This window comes from Oncorhynchus gorbuscha, unplaced genomic scaffold (assembly GCF_021184085.1).
Source record: "Oncorhynchus gorbuscha isolate QuinsamMale2020 ecotype Even-year unplaced genomic scaffold, OgorEven_v1.0 Un_scaffold_1558, whole genome shotgun sequence".
Taxonomy (NCBI): Eukaryota; Metazoa; Chordata; class Actinopteri; order Salmoniformes; family Salmonidae; genus Oncorhynchus; species Oncorhynchus gorbuscha.
This window is the reverse complement of record NW_025746297.1, coordinates 19,094-33,375: the sequence shown is the minus strand read 5'-3', so window position 1 is coordinate 33,375 and position 14,282 is coordinate 19,094. Positions and strand designations below refer to the sequence as shown.

The following is a 14,282-nucleotide window of genomic DNA, read 5'->3' as shown; positions in this document are numbered from 1 at the left end:
CTGGGCTCCCTGCCTGTGCCATTAAACCCCTTCAACTCATCCAGAACGCCGCAGCCCGTCTGGTGTTCAACCTTCCCAAGTTCTCTCACGTCACCCCGCTCCTCCGTTCTCTCCACTGGCTTCCAGTTGAAGCTCGCATCCGCTACAAGACCATGGTGCTTGCCTACGGAGCTGTGAGGGGAACGGCACCTCAGTACCTCCAGGCTTTGATCAGGCCCTACACCCAAACAAGGGCACTGCGTTCATCCACCTCTGGCCTGCTCGCCTCCCTACCACTGAGGAAGTACAGCTCCCGCTCAGCCCAGTCAAAACTGTTCGCTGCTCTGGCCCCCCCAATGGTGGAACAAACTCCCTCACGACGCCAGGACAGCGGAGTCAATCACCACCTTCCGGAGACACCTGAAACCCCACCTCTTTAAGGAATACCTAGGATAGGATAAGTAATCCCTCTCACCCCCCCCCCTTTAAGATTTAGATGCACTATTGTAAAGTGACTGTTCCACTGGATGTCATAAGGTGAATGCACCAATTTGTAAGTCGCTCCGGACAAGAGCGTCTGCTAAATGACTTAAATGTAATGTAAACAAACAAAAATTCATTTCAATTTGAAAATGTTCCTAATTGCAAAAACATGTAACAGAATTTGGGTATTCCAGAACTGTTGTTTACATGTAAATCAACATAACCCTGTTTTATGTTTTTAATACTGCAGATAGAATGCTCTGTGTGCCAGAGATGGTTTCATTTAGCTTGTCTGGGGATGACAATGAAGGACTTCAACAAAGCCAAAATAGAACATTATTGTAAGGGACCTTTTTGCTGTTAAATTAGAGACGTATAAATAAATGACTGTTGTTCCTTGTAACTACTTTAAAATGTGGACCTGTTGCACTAAAAATGCAAACATTGATTTGGCATACGATTTAAGATTGTAAACATTGTACAACTTTATGTAAACATTGTCTAACTTCATATAGAACAAATTGCACTTGAAATTAACATTTATTCTCACTTTTTTCAAGAAACAATCACTGAATGAGTTGATTTCTTCATCTTTAAATGCAATATTTGAGATTTTATGTATTTCTATCAAATCAAAATGGCAATTTCTACTCAAAGCAAAGGTTGTAAAAGTCTACTAGACATTTACAGAATGAATCATACATAGTTTGATGTTTCTGTGAATTAGTTATTTAAATGTTTTAAATGATATTTGATCGATTTTATGCTAGACTTTTATATCTATTTTCGTTTCTGTGACAATCAATCAAAATAGTATTAATTACATGGCTTTGAATCGGTCTGGTTTCTCATGCGATTTTTAAAAAATGACCTCAATGACGGCCTACTAAGGAACAGTGGGTTACCTGCATTGTGCAGGGGCAGAACGACAGATTTTAGCCTTGTCAGCTCGGGGATTCGATCCAGCAACTTTTCAGCTACTCGCCCAACGCTCTACCACTAGTGATGCTAGGATACATATGATATGCAGCGTGAGCTATAGTGAATAAACCACTGCAGTCATTAAATTGATAAAAGAATGGCCATGTATCAACTGTGTGAAGACAGAATCTTTTTGGTATTTATTAGGATCCCCATTAGCCGCTGCAAAAGTATCAAAATTGTACACTTCTCTCATTGACTTCTCAAACTCCGGCTTGGTCTGCTTCGCAAGCCTTCTCTGAAGTCTCGTGTTTTTACGTCTCTTGGTTTAGAAACTGGGTAGTGGGCGAACAGGAAGTTCCGCGCAGGCGCGCATCATTCTTCAGAATAAAGGATACGTCAGAATTGTGCAGTTGATACGATAACTTCCGTGTCCGTTTCTAATATATTACTACTGGTATGTAATAGCACGTTATAATATCTAAAGAACATGTAATAACATGCTAGGTAACAAATACGTCAAGGTATTATCTCGTTTGGTGAAGGTTTTATGTGCTATTTTGGTGTCAAACAGCGTGAGTGAACGTGATAACTTGTTTACAAGTCACATAGAGACTTTGGGTTAAAGTTAGTCTCTGAGTGGATGTAACGTTATCTCATTTCATCAAGGTAATTTCATAAAGGATACATTTATTTGAGATTTCTGGGTTCGTTTTACGTGTCGTTTTTGGTTTTGTGTAAAATTTCACGAGGTGGTAAAATGGCGGTTCCCCCTCGGTCTGCATTAACGCACATCAGTGCAGGCAGTGAGGGTGCAGCAGAGAGACAATTGTACGGTTGCGCTACTGTTTTGGAGCTCAATGTAATGATGATCAGTTTTCTACATGTGAACTAGTATTCAAAGACATTCAGTTGTATCTGTCTATCTATACATGTTACTACCTAGGATAGGATAAGTAATCCCTCTCACCCCCCCCTTTAAGATTTAGATGCACTATTGTAAAGTGACTGTTCCACTTGGCAGCCCCCCGCCCCTCTCTCACATATATAAGGTGAATGCACCAATTTGTAAGTCGCTCTGGATAAGAGCGTCTGCTAAATTACTTAAATGTAAATGTAAATATGGTGTGAACGGAAATACTTTTGGTTTTTGACTGGAATAATACAGTGAAGACAAGGTTATTCAGGAAAATGGTACATAGTGCTGCCTACAACATATCTTGTACAAAATGTTTGAGTCATTTATGCATTTATGTGTTAGGGGATATCTACTATAGATTAAGTGCGTTTAAGTTGTGTAGTCTAATTTAAAGTGTATACTTTGTCTAATGTGAATTAATTAATGTTTTGTTGTCAATGCTTAGCTACCAGATCTATTGAAATGAGATCCGTGCTTGACTTGGACAGGAACTCACCGAAGCTGAGTACCGTCACAATCAAATTTCTACTGTTTGAACTCATGTTCCTCTTATAGAATATTAGCTCAACAATATTGTGGCACTCCTGCAGCTAAATATAAACAATATTTTTAGATAATAAATTAAGTGCAAGAACTGTCTGTTTCTCTTTATTACTACTGGCTGATTCAGATTAAGTCTGAGGCCGGTAACATCAACAGTGAGGACAAACCCAACCTGTCTCTCTCCTTCCACACATTTTGTGGTTGCACAACTGTGTTGTGTTTTTGAAGTAATAAAGTGTATACAAGGTTATTAAGGAAAATAAAACTAACCAACCTTGTACTAAATAGTTTTTGCGTCATTTATGCATTTATCTACTACAGGTTAAGTTTTAGCTCAAATGTATTATGTCCTGCACATAAATGTAAACAGTACCAGCACACAAAATGAGTATCGGCAACTATTTCAGCACTGAATTACACAACTAAGTCCAGCACTGAATTAGATAATTGAACAAGAAAAAATATAATATATTTAATAGAGAGTAAAGTAAGTGCCAGAACTGTCAAGACAATAACTTTTGTGTCCGTTTCTCTTCTACTACTTGCTGACTCAGGTATGAGGCCTCAACAGTGAGGACAAACCCAGCCTGCCTCTCTCCTTCCACACTGAGTCCAAACCCACAGTCACTGGGTCCTGATTGTGACAGTGGAGCCCAGTTTGCACTGCAGGATCCAGAGATGGCATCAGTGAAGCTGGAAGACTGCAGTCAATCACTGGAGCTGAATGTCAACATTAAAGATGAAGAAGATAAGATTGGGACATCTCTTTCTCATGGTAAGAGCAGGTTCTATCTAACTAAGTTTGTGTTATTCATTCCAACTTCCCACTGTGCATGAAAAGTTACAGTAGAACTGTTTCATGATGAACTGTTTCAATGAGAAGGTAGATGTTATTTCATGCTACTGAGACTTGCATGGTTTGACACCAGCACCAGAGAGGAGACTAAAGAGGTGAAGTAGACAAACTGCCAGTGTTTTAAAGTTCTATGAAACAAAACCTGAGATACTTTTAGAATAGTTGTATTCCCCTTTTGCATTGCACAGCCTACTTGTATGAATACTTACAGGTAGCCTAGTGGTTAGAGCATTGGGCCAGTAACCAAAAGTTTGCTGACAAAGTAAAAATCTGTCTTTTTCCCCTGAGCAAGACACCCACAGTTCCCCGGGCGCCAAAGATATGGATGTCCATTATGGCAGCCCCCCGCCCCTCTCTCACATATATTAATTAGTTCCAAGTAGAACAATTACAGAAATATCAAATCAAAATCAAATCAAATTTATTTATATAGCCCTTCGTACATCAGCTGATATCTCAAAGTGCTGTACAGAAACTCAGCCTAAAACCCCAAACAGCAAGCAATGCAGGTGTAGAAGCACGGTGGCTAGGAAAAACTCCCTAGAAAGGCCAAAACCTACGAAGAAACCTAGAGGAACCAGGCTATACAAAATAGAATTGTATTTTCTTTTTCAACCCCCCCAACCCACAGAGAGATGAAAACATAGCAACCAAACATAAAGAAATCCAATAATATAAATAAATAAAGTATATCTGTATATCATATCTTATTCCATTTACAGAAGTAGTCCCCAAACCCAAATCTCTTAAGCACTTGAAATAAGACCACTCAACTCTCTTCATCAAGTGAGAGTATGGCAGTATTAGTACTCTCCTCACATTGTGAAAACCTTGATGATTTTCACAACGCCATTTTGGTCTTTGGATGGAGTTCTCCCGTATCTAATACACAATCTCCTTGCTAAGGCCTTAGCACTAATTTTTGAGTCTGAATTCAGAAGAGAAATCGGTCTGAACTTTCACATTTTGTTGGTGATTATCCAGCTTCAGAATAAGAGTAAAGCACTCCTTAGAGAGGAGGGGAAGCAACCTTGCTGAAAGGATTCAGCATACAGTGCATTGGGAAAGTTTTCAGATCCCGTGACTTTTTCCACATTTTGTTACATTTTAGCCTTATTCTAAAATATATTAAATTGTTTGTTTCCCTCACCAATCTACACACAATACTCCACAATGACAAAATAAAAAACAGTTTATTAGACATTTTACAACATGTGTATATAATGTGTTTATACACTACTAAAAATAAATAAAGGGAACACTTAAACAACACAATGTAACTCCAAGTCAATCACACTTCTGTGAAATCAAACTGTCCACTTAGGAAGCAACACTGATTGACAATAAATTTCACATGCTGTTGTGCAAATGGAATAAACAACAGGTGGAAATTATAGGCAATTAGCAAGACACCCCCAATAAAGGAGTGGTTCTGCAGGGGGTGACCACAGACCACTTCTCAGTTCCTATGCTTCCTGGCTGATGTTTTGGTCACTTTTGAATGTTGGTGGTGCTTTCACTCTAGTGGTAGCATGAGACGGAGTCTACAACCCACACAAGTGGCTCAGGTAGTGCAGCTCATCCAGGATGGCACATCAATGCGAGCTGTGGCAAGAAGGTTTGCTGTGTCTGTCAGCGTAGTGTCCAGAGCATGGAGGCGCTACCAGGAGACAGGCCAGTACATCAGGAGACGTGGAGGAGGCCGTAGGAGGGCAACAACCCAGCAGCAGGACCGCTACCTCCGCCTTTGTACAAGGAGGAGCAGAAGGAGCACTGCCAGAACCCTGCAAAATGCCTTCCAGCAGGCCACAAATGTGCATGTCTGCTCAAATGGTCAGAAACAGACTCCATGAGGGTGGTATGAGGGCCCGACGTCCACAGGCGGGGGTTGTGCTTACAGTCCAACACCGTGCAGGATGTTTTGCCAGAGAACACCAAGATTGGCAAATTCGCCACTGGTACCCTGTGCTCTTCACAGATGAAAGCAGGTTCACACTGAGCACGTGACAGACGTGACAGAGTCTGGAGACGCCGTGGAGAACGTTCTGCTGCCTGCAACATCCTCCAGCATGACCGGTTTGGCGGTGGGTCAGTCATGGTGTGGGGTGGCATTTCTTTGGGGGGCTGCACAGCCCTCCATGTGCTCGCCAGAGGTAGCCTGACTACCATTAGGTACCGAGATGAGATCCTCAGACCCCTTGTGAGACCATATGCTGGTGCGGTTGGCCCTGGGTTCCTCCTAATGCAAGACAATGCTAGACCTCATGTAGCTGGAGTGTGTCAGCAGTTCCTGCAAGAGGAAGGCATTGATGCTATGGACTGGCCAGCCCATTCCCCAGACCTGAATCCATTTGAGCACATCTGGGACATCATGTCTCGCTCCATCCACCAACGCCACGTTGCACCACAGACTGTCCAGGAGTTGGCGGATGCTTTAGTCCAGGTCTGGGAGGAGATCCCTCAGGAGACCATCCGCCACCTCATCAGGATCATGCCCAGGCGTTGTAGGAAGGTCATACAGGCACGTGGAGGCCACACACACTTACTGAGCCTCATTTTGACTTGTTTTAAGGACATTACATCAAAGTTGGATCAGCCTGTAGTGTGGTTTTCCACTTTAATTTTGAGTGTGACTCCAAATCCAGACCTCCATGGGTTGATACATTTGATTTCCATTAATTATTTTGTGTGATTTTGTTGTCAGCACATTCAACTATGTAAAGAAAAAAGTATTTAATAAAAATATTTCATTCATTCAGATCTAGGATGTGTTATTTTAGTGTTCCCTTTATTTTTTTAAATATAAAAACGGAAATATTACATTTATACAAGTATTCAGACCCTTTACTCAGTACTTTGTTGCAGCGATTATAGCCTCAAATCTTCTTGGGTATGACGCTACAATCTTGGCACACCTGTATTTGGGGAGTTTCTCCCTTCTCTGTAGGTCGTCTCAAGCTCTGTCAGGTTGGATGGGACATGGCGGCATTGAAAGAAGTGATATCAAGTTTAAAGTGTTGAGGTGGAGCAGTTGAAATAGAAGATTCCAGGTGTCTGTGACACCTGCCATTTGGTGAGACGTAGATCCGGTGTAGAGCGTTGGGAAACAGAAGACATCTGTCATGTAGAGTTTTGATGGAGAGTCTCTGCCAGAAAGGTCAAGGTAGGAAGTGTCAGTTATCCTGTGGGCGCTTTTGTTCCGTAAATACTACAGTGTTTTAGGTGTCAGGTTTATGGGCCTGTTGCAGCAGTGTGTATGAGTGAGATGCCTAGATGTGAGAAGTGTGTAGGAGGTCATGAGATGAAGGAATGTGTGGTATCGTGGAGAAAGTTGTGTGTTAGTTGTGGGGGTGCCAATGGGGCTGGAGATCTGAGGTGTCAGGTGAGAGAAAGGCAGATTGAGGTTGCCGGGGTTCCAGTCGTACAGAATGCCAAAAGACAATGCAGAGACAATTTCACGGTCTTACTACAGGGTTGAAGCTGAATGTAATGATCATCAGTTTTCTACATGTGTACTAATATTCAGACACATTCAGTTGTTTCTTTATGTATCTATAAATGTTACTATGGTGTGGACAGGAAATACAATTGATTGAAATAATAAAGTGAAGACAAGGTTATTTAGGAAAATAGCACAGAGTGCTGCCTAAAACAATGTGAATTTGGGAAATCTACTATAGTTTATCTACTATAGTTTAAGTGCACTTACATTGTGTAGCTTAATTTATGTTGTGTAGACTCATTTTAAAGTGTGTACTTTGTCTAATATCAATTCGTTAATAATCAATTCGTTAATGTTTTGTTGTCAATGCTTAGCTACCAGATCTTTTGAAATGACATCAGTTCTTGACTTGGACAGGAACTCACCGGAGCTGAGTACCGTCACCTCAAATTTCTACTGTTTGAGCTCATGTTCCTCTTATAGAATATTAGCTCAACAGTATTGTGGAGCTCCTTAAAAAGCCATTTTGGGTTTACTACCTTTTTATTTGGGCATTTTTATGGTTCAGAAATGTGGTGGGTACTCTCTTCGTTCACTGGACTTTATCCTGCTAACTGTTCCAAATGTCCGAACTGAATTTGGTAAAAGGACTTTTATGTACTCTGCGCCATCGTCTTGGAACGCCTTACAAAATACTTTTAAACTGGAAGAACTTGTCCCGATTTGTGTTTTTAAATCACTGATGAAGGATTTTGAGGCTGATTCCCTGACCTGTCAATGTTTTTAATTTGCTGTTTTTGATTTTGTTATACTATTGTGAATTCAATGGTTTTTACTAGATTACTTGTAGTTTTTCATGTCTGTCTGTCTAATTTGTGTAATGACCTGGTGCTGCCTATCTTGGCCAGGATGCTCTTGAAAAATAGATTTTTAAATCTCAATGAGCCCTTCCTGGTTAAATAAAATTAATACAAATATAAACAGTACCGGGACCTATTTCAGTCCAAGTCAAGCACTGTTTTAGATCATTGAACAAGAAGAAATATAATATATTTTTTGAGGATAAAGAAAGTGCCATAAATGTCAGGACTAACTTTCTGTTGTCTGTTTCTCATTTGTTACTACAGGACGGCTAGAATTAAGTCTGGGGCCGGTAACATCAACAGTGACGACAAACCCAGCCTGCCTCTCTCCTTCCACACTGAGTCCAAACCTACAGTCACTGGGTCCTGATTGTGACAGTGGAGCCCAGTTTGCACTGCAGGATCCAGAGATGACATCAGTGAAGCTGGAAGACTGCAGTCAAACACTGGAACTGAATGTCATCATTAAAGATGAAGAAGAGGAGGAGAAGATTGGGAAATCTGTTTCTCATGGTAAGAGGAGGTTCTGTTATTTATTCCAACTTCCCACTGTGTATGAAAAGTTGCAGTATAACTGTTTCATGATGAACTGTTTCAATGAGAAGGTAGATGTTATTTCATGCTACTGAGACGTGCATGGTTTGACACCAGTATTGTCAGCATTTGTTTTATTAACTGGTCTATCTGGAGTGATCAGAGAGGAGACTAAAGAAGTGAAGTAGACAAACTGCCAGTGTTTTAAAGTTCTATGAAATGAGTCTGTGTAGTTACTAACCCTTGTGATAGTGAGTGGAGGATGATATGAAATTTGTCTGTGTAGTTACTAACCCTTGTGATAGTAAGTGGAGGATGACACTCCCCTTTTTAGCTTTCATCTCTTACCCACTTTTAGAATAGTTTTATTCCCCTGTATTGTACAGCCTACTGATATGAATACATATGTCACCCAGTACAGACAGAAGAGGACTGGTCACCCCTTTGGGCCTGGTTCCTCTCTACATTTCTTCCAGGTTCCTTCTTTCTAGGGAATTTTTCCTAGCCGCTGTGCTTCTACACCTGCATTGCTTGTTCTTTAGGGATTTTAGGCTGGGTTTCTGTAAAGCACTTTGTGACAACTGCTGATGTAAAAAGGGCTTCATAAAATAAATTTGATTGACATGGACAGTACCAGTCAAAAGTTTGGACACACCTACTCAATCCAGGGTTTTTCTTAATTTTTACTATTTTCTACATTGTAGAATAATAGTGAAAACTAACTTTTAAATAACACATGTGGAATTATGTAGTAACCAAAAAAGTGTTAAACAAATAAAAATATATTTGAGATTCTTCAAAGTAGCCACCTTTTGTCTTGATAACAACTTTGCACACTCTTGGCATTCTCTAAACCATCTTCATGAAGAAGTCACCTGGAATAGATTTCAATTAACAGGTGTGCCTTTATTAAAAGTTCATTTGTGGAAGTGCCTTATTAATGCGTTTGAGCCAATCAGTTGTGTTGTGACACTGTAGGGGTGGTATAGAAATGACAGTCCATCTTCTTTAAGACATGAAGGCCAGTCAATGTGGAATATTTCTAGAACTTTGAAAGTGTCTTCAAGTGCAGTCTCAAAAACCATCAAGCACTATGATGAAACTGGGCTCTCATGAGGACCACCACAGGAAAGGAAGACCCAGAGATACATACCTCTTCGACAGAGGGTAAGTTCATTAGATTTACCAGCCTCAGAATTTGCATCCCATATAAATGCTTCACAGAGTTCAAGTAACAGACACATCAACATCAACTGTTCAGAGGAGACTGCGTGAATCAGGCCTTCATGGTTGAATTGATGCAGAGAAACCAATTCTAATGGACACCAATAAGAAGAGACTTGCTTGGGCCAAGAAACATGAGCAATGGACATGAGACCAGTGGAAATCTGTAATTTGGTGTGATGAGTCCAAATATGAGATTTTTGGTTCCAACCGCTGTGTCTTTGTGAGACGCAGAGTAGTAGGTGAACGGATCATCTCTGCGTGTGTGGTTCCTACTGTGAAGCATGGAGGAGGCGGTGAGGGGGTGCTTTGCTGGTGACGACAGTGTCTGTGATTGATTTAGAATGGCACACTTAACCAGCATGGCTCCCACAGCATTCTGAGGCGATATGCCATCCCATCTGGTATGGGCTTAGTGGGACTATCATTTGTTTTTTTCTACAGGACAATGATCCAAAACACCCCTCCAGGATGTGTAAGGGCTATTTGACCAAGAATGCGAGTGATGGAGCGCTGCATCGGATGACCTGGCCTCCACAATCCCCAGACCTCAACCCAATTGAGATGGTTTGAGATGAGTTGGACCGCAGAGTGAAGGAAAAGCAGCTAACATGTGCTCAGCATATGTGGGAAGTCCTTCAAACTGTTGGTAAAGCATTCCAGGTGAAGCTGGTTGAGAGAATGCCAAGAGTGCAAATCTGTCATCAAGGCAAAGGGTGGCTACTTTGAAGAATCTAAAATATAACCGTTTTTGGGGTTACTACATGATTCCATAGTTTTGATGTCTTCACTGTTATTCTACAATGTAGAAAATAGTCAAAATAAAGAAAAACCCTGGAATGGGTAGGTGTGTCCAAACTTTGGACTGGTACTGTATATGACACCAACTTATTATTCTTCTGATGATGTTCACACAGGAAACCATGGAGAGACATTCTCTACATTCAGAGAGCAACAGCAGGAAGATCACAGAGCTAAGAGGTCTCACCACTGCCCACATTGTGGGGAGATTTTCTCATTTCTATCAAAGCTGAAAATACACCTAAAAATACACTTAGGAGAGAATCTGTATTCCTGTACTGACTGTGGCAAGGATTTCACAACATTAAAGGTTCTGATGGTTCATCAGAGAGTGCATGAACGGATACATACAGGATTGAAGCCTTACTTCTGCTCTGACTGTGGAAAGAGTTTCTCACGACTGGACACCTTAAAAAGACATGAACATATACATACAGGAGAGAAGCCTTACTCCTGCTCCGACTGTGGGGCAAGTTTCTCTCGACTGGGCCACCTAAAAACACATGAAGGTATACATACAGGAGAGAAGCCTTACTCCTGCTCTGACTGTGGAAAGAGTTTCTCTCGACTGGGCCACCTAAAAACACATGAACGTATACATACAGGAGAGAAGCCTTACCCCTGCTCTGACTGTGGGAAGAGTTTCTCTCTACTGAGCAACTTAAAAGCACATGAACGTATGCATACAGGAGTGAAGCCCTACTCCTGCTCTGACTGTGGAAAGAGTTTCTCTCGACTGGGCCACCTGAAAACACATGAACGTATACATACAGGAGAGAAGCCTTACTTCTGCTCTGACTGTTTAAAATGCTTCACAACATCAAATGACCTGAAAGTTCATCAGAGAACACACACAGGAGAGAAACCGTACTCCTGCTCTGATTGTGTAAAATGCTTCACAACATACTCTGGTCTTGAAAGTCATCAGAGAACACACACAGGAGAGAAGCCGTATGCCTGCTCTAATTGTGTAAAATGCTTCACATCATCAACTAACCTAAAAGTTCATCAGAGAACACACACAGGAGAGAAGCCTTACTCCTGCTCTGACTGTGGAAAGAATTTCTCCCGACTAGGCAACTTAAAAAGACATGAACTTATACATACAGAAGAGAAGCCTTACTAATGCTCTGACAGTTGAAAGAGTTTCTCCCAACAGGGCAACTTAAAAATACACAAACATATACATAAAGCAGGAGTAAGGCTTATCTCCTTTAACTGTGGGAAATGCTACACAACGTCAACTGAGCAAAATGTTCACCCAATAGGACACACAGGAGAGAACCCTTGCTTCTCCTCTGACTGTGGGAAGAGTTTCTCCCAACAGGGCAACTTAAAAATACACCAATGTATACATAAAGGAGAGAAGCCTTACTCCTGCTCTGACTGTGGGAAGAGTGTCTCCCAACAGATCCACTTAAAATGTCACCAGGGAATACACACAGGAGAGAAGCCTTACTCCTGCTCTGACTGCGGGAAGAGTTTCTCCCGATTGGCCACCTTAAAAACACATCAATGTATCCATAAAGGTGAGAAGCATCATCAGTTGTCTCAGACCAGCCAAGATTAGTCACTACATCACCTCATTCTCATCTCATAAAGGAAGTGGTAACAGTGAATTTGATAACATTAACACTCTATTGTAATCATATTTTTTTTCTCACTGTGTTAACCGTGCAGAGGAAAGGGAGCATTATAGAATGTCATTGTAAATGATCTTTCTCCATAGAAATGCATCAACTTGTACTTTAGCATTTTAGCTAATAAGCAACTTTGCAACAACATTGCATGACCAAAAGTATGTGGACTCCTGCTCCTTGAACATCTCATTCCAAAATCATGGACTTGGTGCCCCTTTTGCTGAAATAACAGCCTCCACTCTTCTGGGAAGGCTTTCCACTAGATGTCGGAACATTGCTGTGGGGAATTTCTTTCATTCAGTCACAAGTGATGTTGGGCGATTAGGCCTGGCTCGAAGTCGGCATTCCAATTCATCCCAAAGTTGTTAAATGGGGTTCAGGTCAGGGCTCTGTGTAGGCCAGTCAAGTTCTTCCACACCAATCTCGATAAACCATTTCTGTATGGACCTCGCTTTGTATAGGAGCCTTGTCATGCTAAAACAGGAAAGGGTCTTTATCAAACTGTTGCCACAAAGTTGGCAGCACAAAATCATCTTGAATGTCATTGTATGCTGTAGCGTTATGATTTCCCTTCACTGGAACTAAGGGGCCTAGCCCGAATCATGAAAAACAGACCATTATTCCTCCTCCACCAAACTTTACAGTTGGCACTATGCATTGGGACAGGTAGCATTCTTCTGGCATCCGCCAAACCCAGATTTGTCCATCAGACTTCCAGATGATAAGGCGGGATTCATAACTCCAGAGAACATGTTTCCACTGCTTCAGAGTCCAATGGCGGGGTGCTTTACACCACTCCAGCTGACGCTTGGCATTGCACATCTGGGTGATTTTAGTCTTGGGTGCAGCAGCTCGGCCATAGAAACCCATTTTTTTGTGAAGCTCCTGACTAACAGTTCTTGTGTTGTCGTTGCTTCCAGAGGCAGTTTGGAACTCGTTAGTGAGTGTTGCAACCGAGGACAGACTATTCTTACGCGCTTCAGCACTTGGCGGTCCCGTTCTGTAAGCTTGTGTGACCTACCACTTCGCTCCTAGATGTTTCCACGTCACAATAGCAACACTTATAGTTGACCGGGGCAGGGCTAGCAAGGCAGATATTTGACGAACTGACTTGTTGGAAAGGTGGCATCCCATGACGATGGGATGCCACCTGTCAATAACGGGTGTGGCTGAAATAGCCGACTCTACTAATTTAAAGGGGTGTCTTTATACTTTTCTGTTTATATAGTGTACCAAGCATTTTAGGTTAGCATGCAACTACTTAGCATTTTCATTAACGTTAGCAACAACAAATTGGAACAAGTAAAATATACGTATTGCATATTCGTAACATATTGTACGAATTGTAATTCGTAGCATACTATACGCCATACAAATCTTATTATATTGTACTACTCATTTTACATTTGTAGGCCACTGTAATGTAACAAAGCATACTGTATCATACTAAAGTGTGTGGTATGGATTTTTGTTACATATGGTACGTTTTGCTCTGACACCAAGTTGTCCCTCTGCAGTTCTCTGTGGGAATGAGCTGGTAGACACGTGTATCAGATAGAGATGGTGTGATGATTCGTTTTCACCATTAGTTTGGGTGGATTATTTTTAACTACATAACTTTTTTTTAATGATATGCAGGCTCTGAAATGACTACAAGTGTTTATTAAATTGCCTTGGAAAACTAGATTGATTACTTTAGTCATTGGTTAATGTATTTGGATAACTGCAATGAACTTATTGATCTGCCTATGAAAAATAAACATTCTACATGAATTTGTGCTGGTCATACTTGTTTTTTTGGGTTATCTATACAGAAAATACTATGATTTGTTTACTTCATGGTATTCAAAATAATGTACATGTCTATATACTCAAAACATGTCACTACATCTCTAGACATCACCATGGAGATAAGCCAATTTGCAGTATAAATTACTTAAATATGTTTCTTATTAAATAACAGTTAAATAAAACAAAGTATTATTTCTTATTTTAAAGTGTTTTATGTGGTGCCAAAGTCCAGGGACAGCATTAACACCACAATCCAATACTGACCCAGTTACTATTGGGGGAATGG

At 41.0% G+C, this 14,282-nt stretch overlaps 1 protein-coding gene and 1 long non-coding RNA gene across 2 annotated transcripts; both read left to right on the top strand.

Moving 5' to 3' along the window:
- The first annotated feature begins 473 nt into the window (after positions 1-473).
- On the top strand, positions 474-8,350 carry LOC124023226. The gene is made up of 3 exons (XR_006836672.1): positions 474-1,840; positions 3,400-3,620; positions 8,271-8,350. It is a non-coding gene; the product is annotated as an uncharacterized LOC124023226 (long non-coding RNA).
- Positions 8,351-8,464: 114 nt separating this feature from the next.
- LOC124023224 (gastrula zinc finger protein XlCGF17.1-like) lies at positions 8,465-13,975 on the top strand (the record flags this gene model as incomplete). Its single annotated transcript, XM_046337752.1, has 2 exons — positions 8,465-8,519; positions 10,682-13,975. Coding segments are annotated over 2 exons (1,065 nt in total), but the record flags the coding sequence as incomplete, so codon positions are not given.
- Positions 13,976-14,282: the final 307 nt, after the last annotated feature.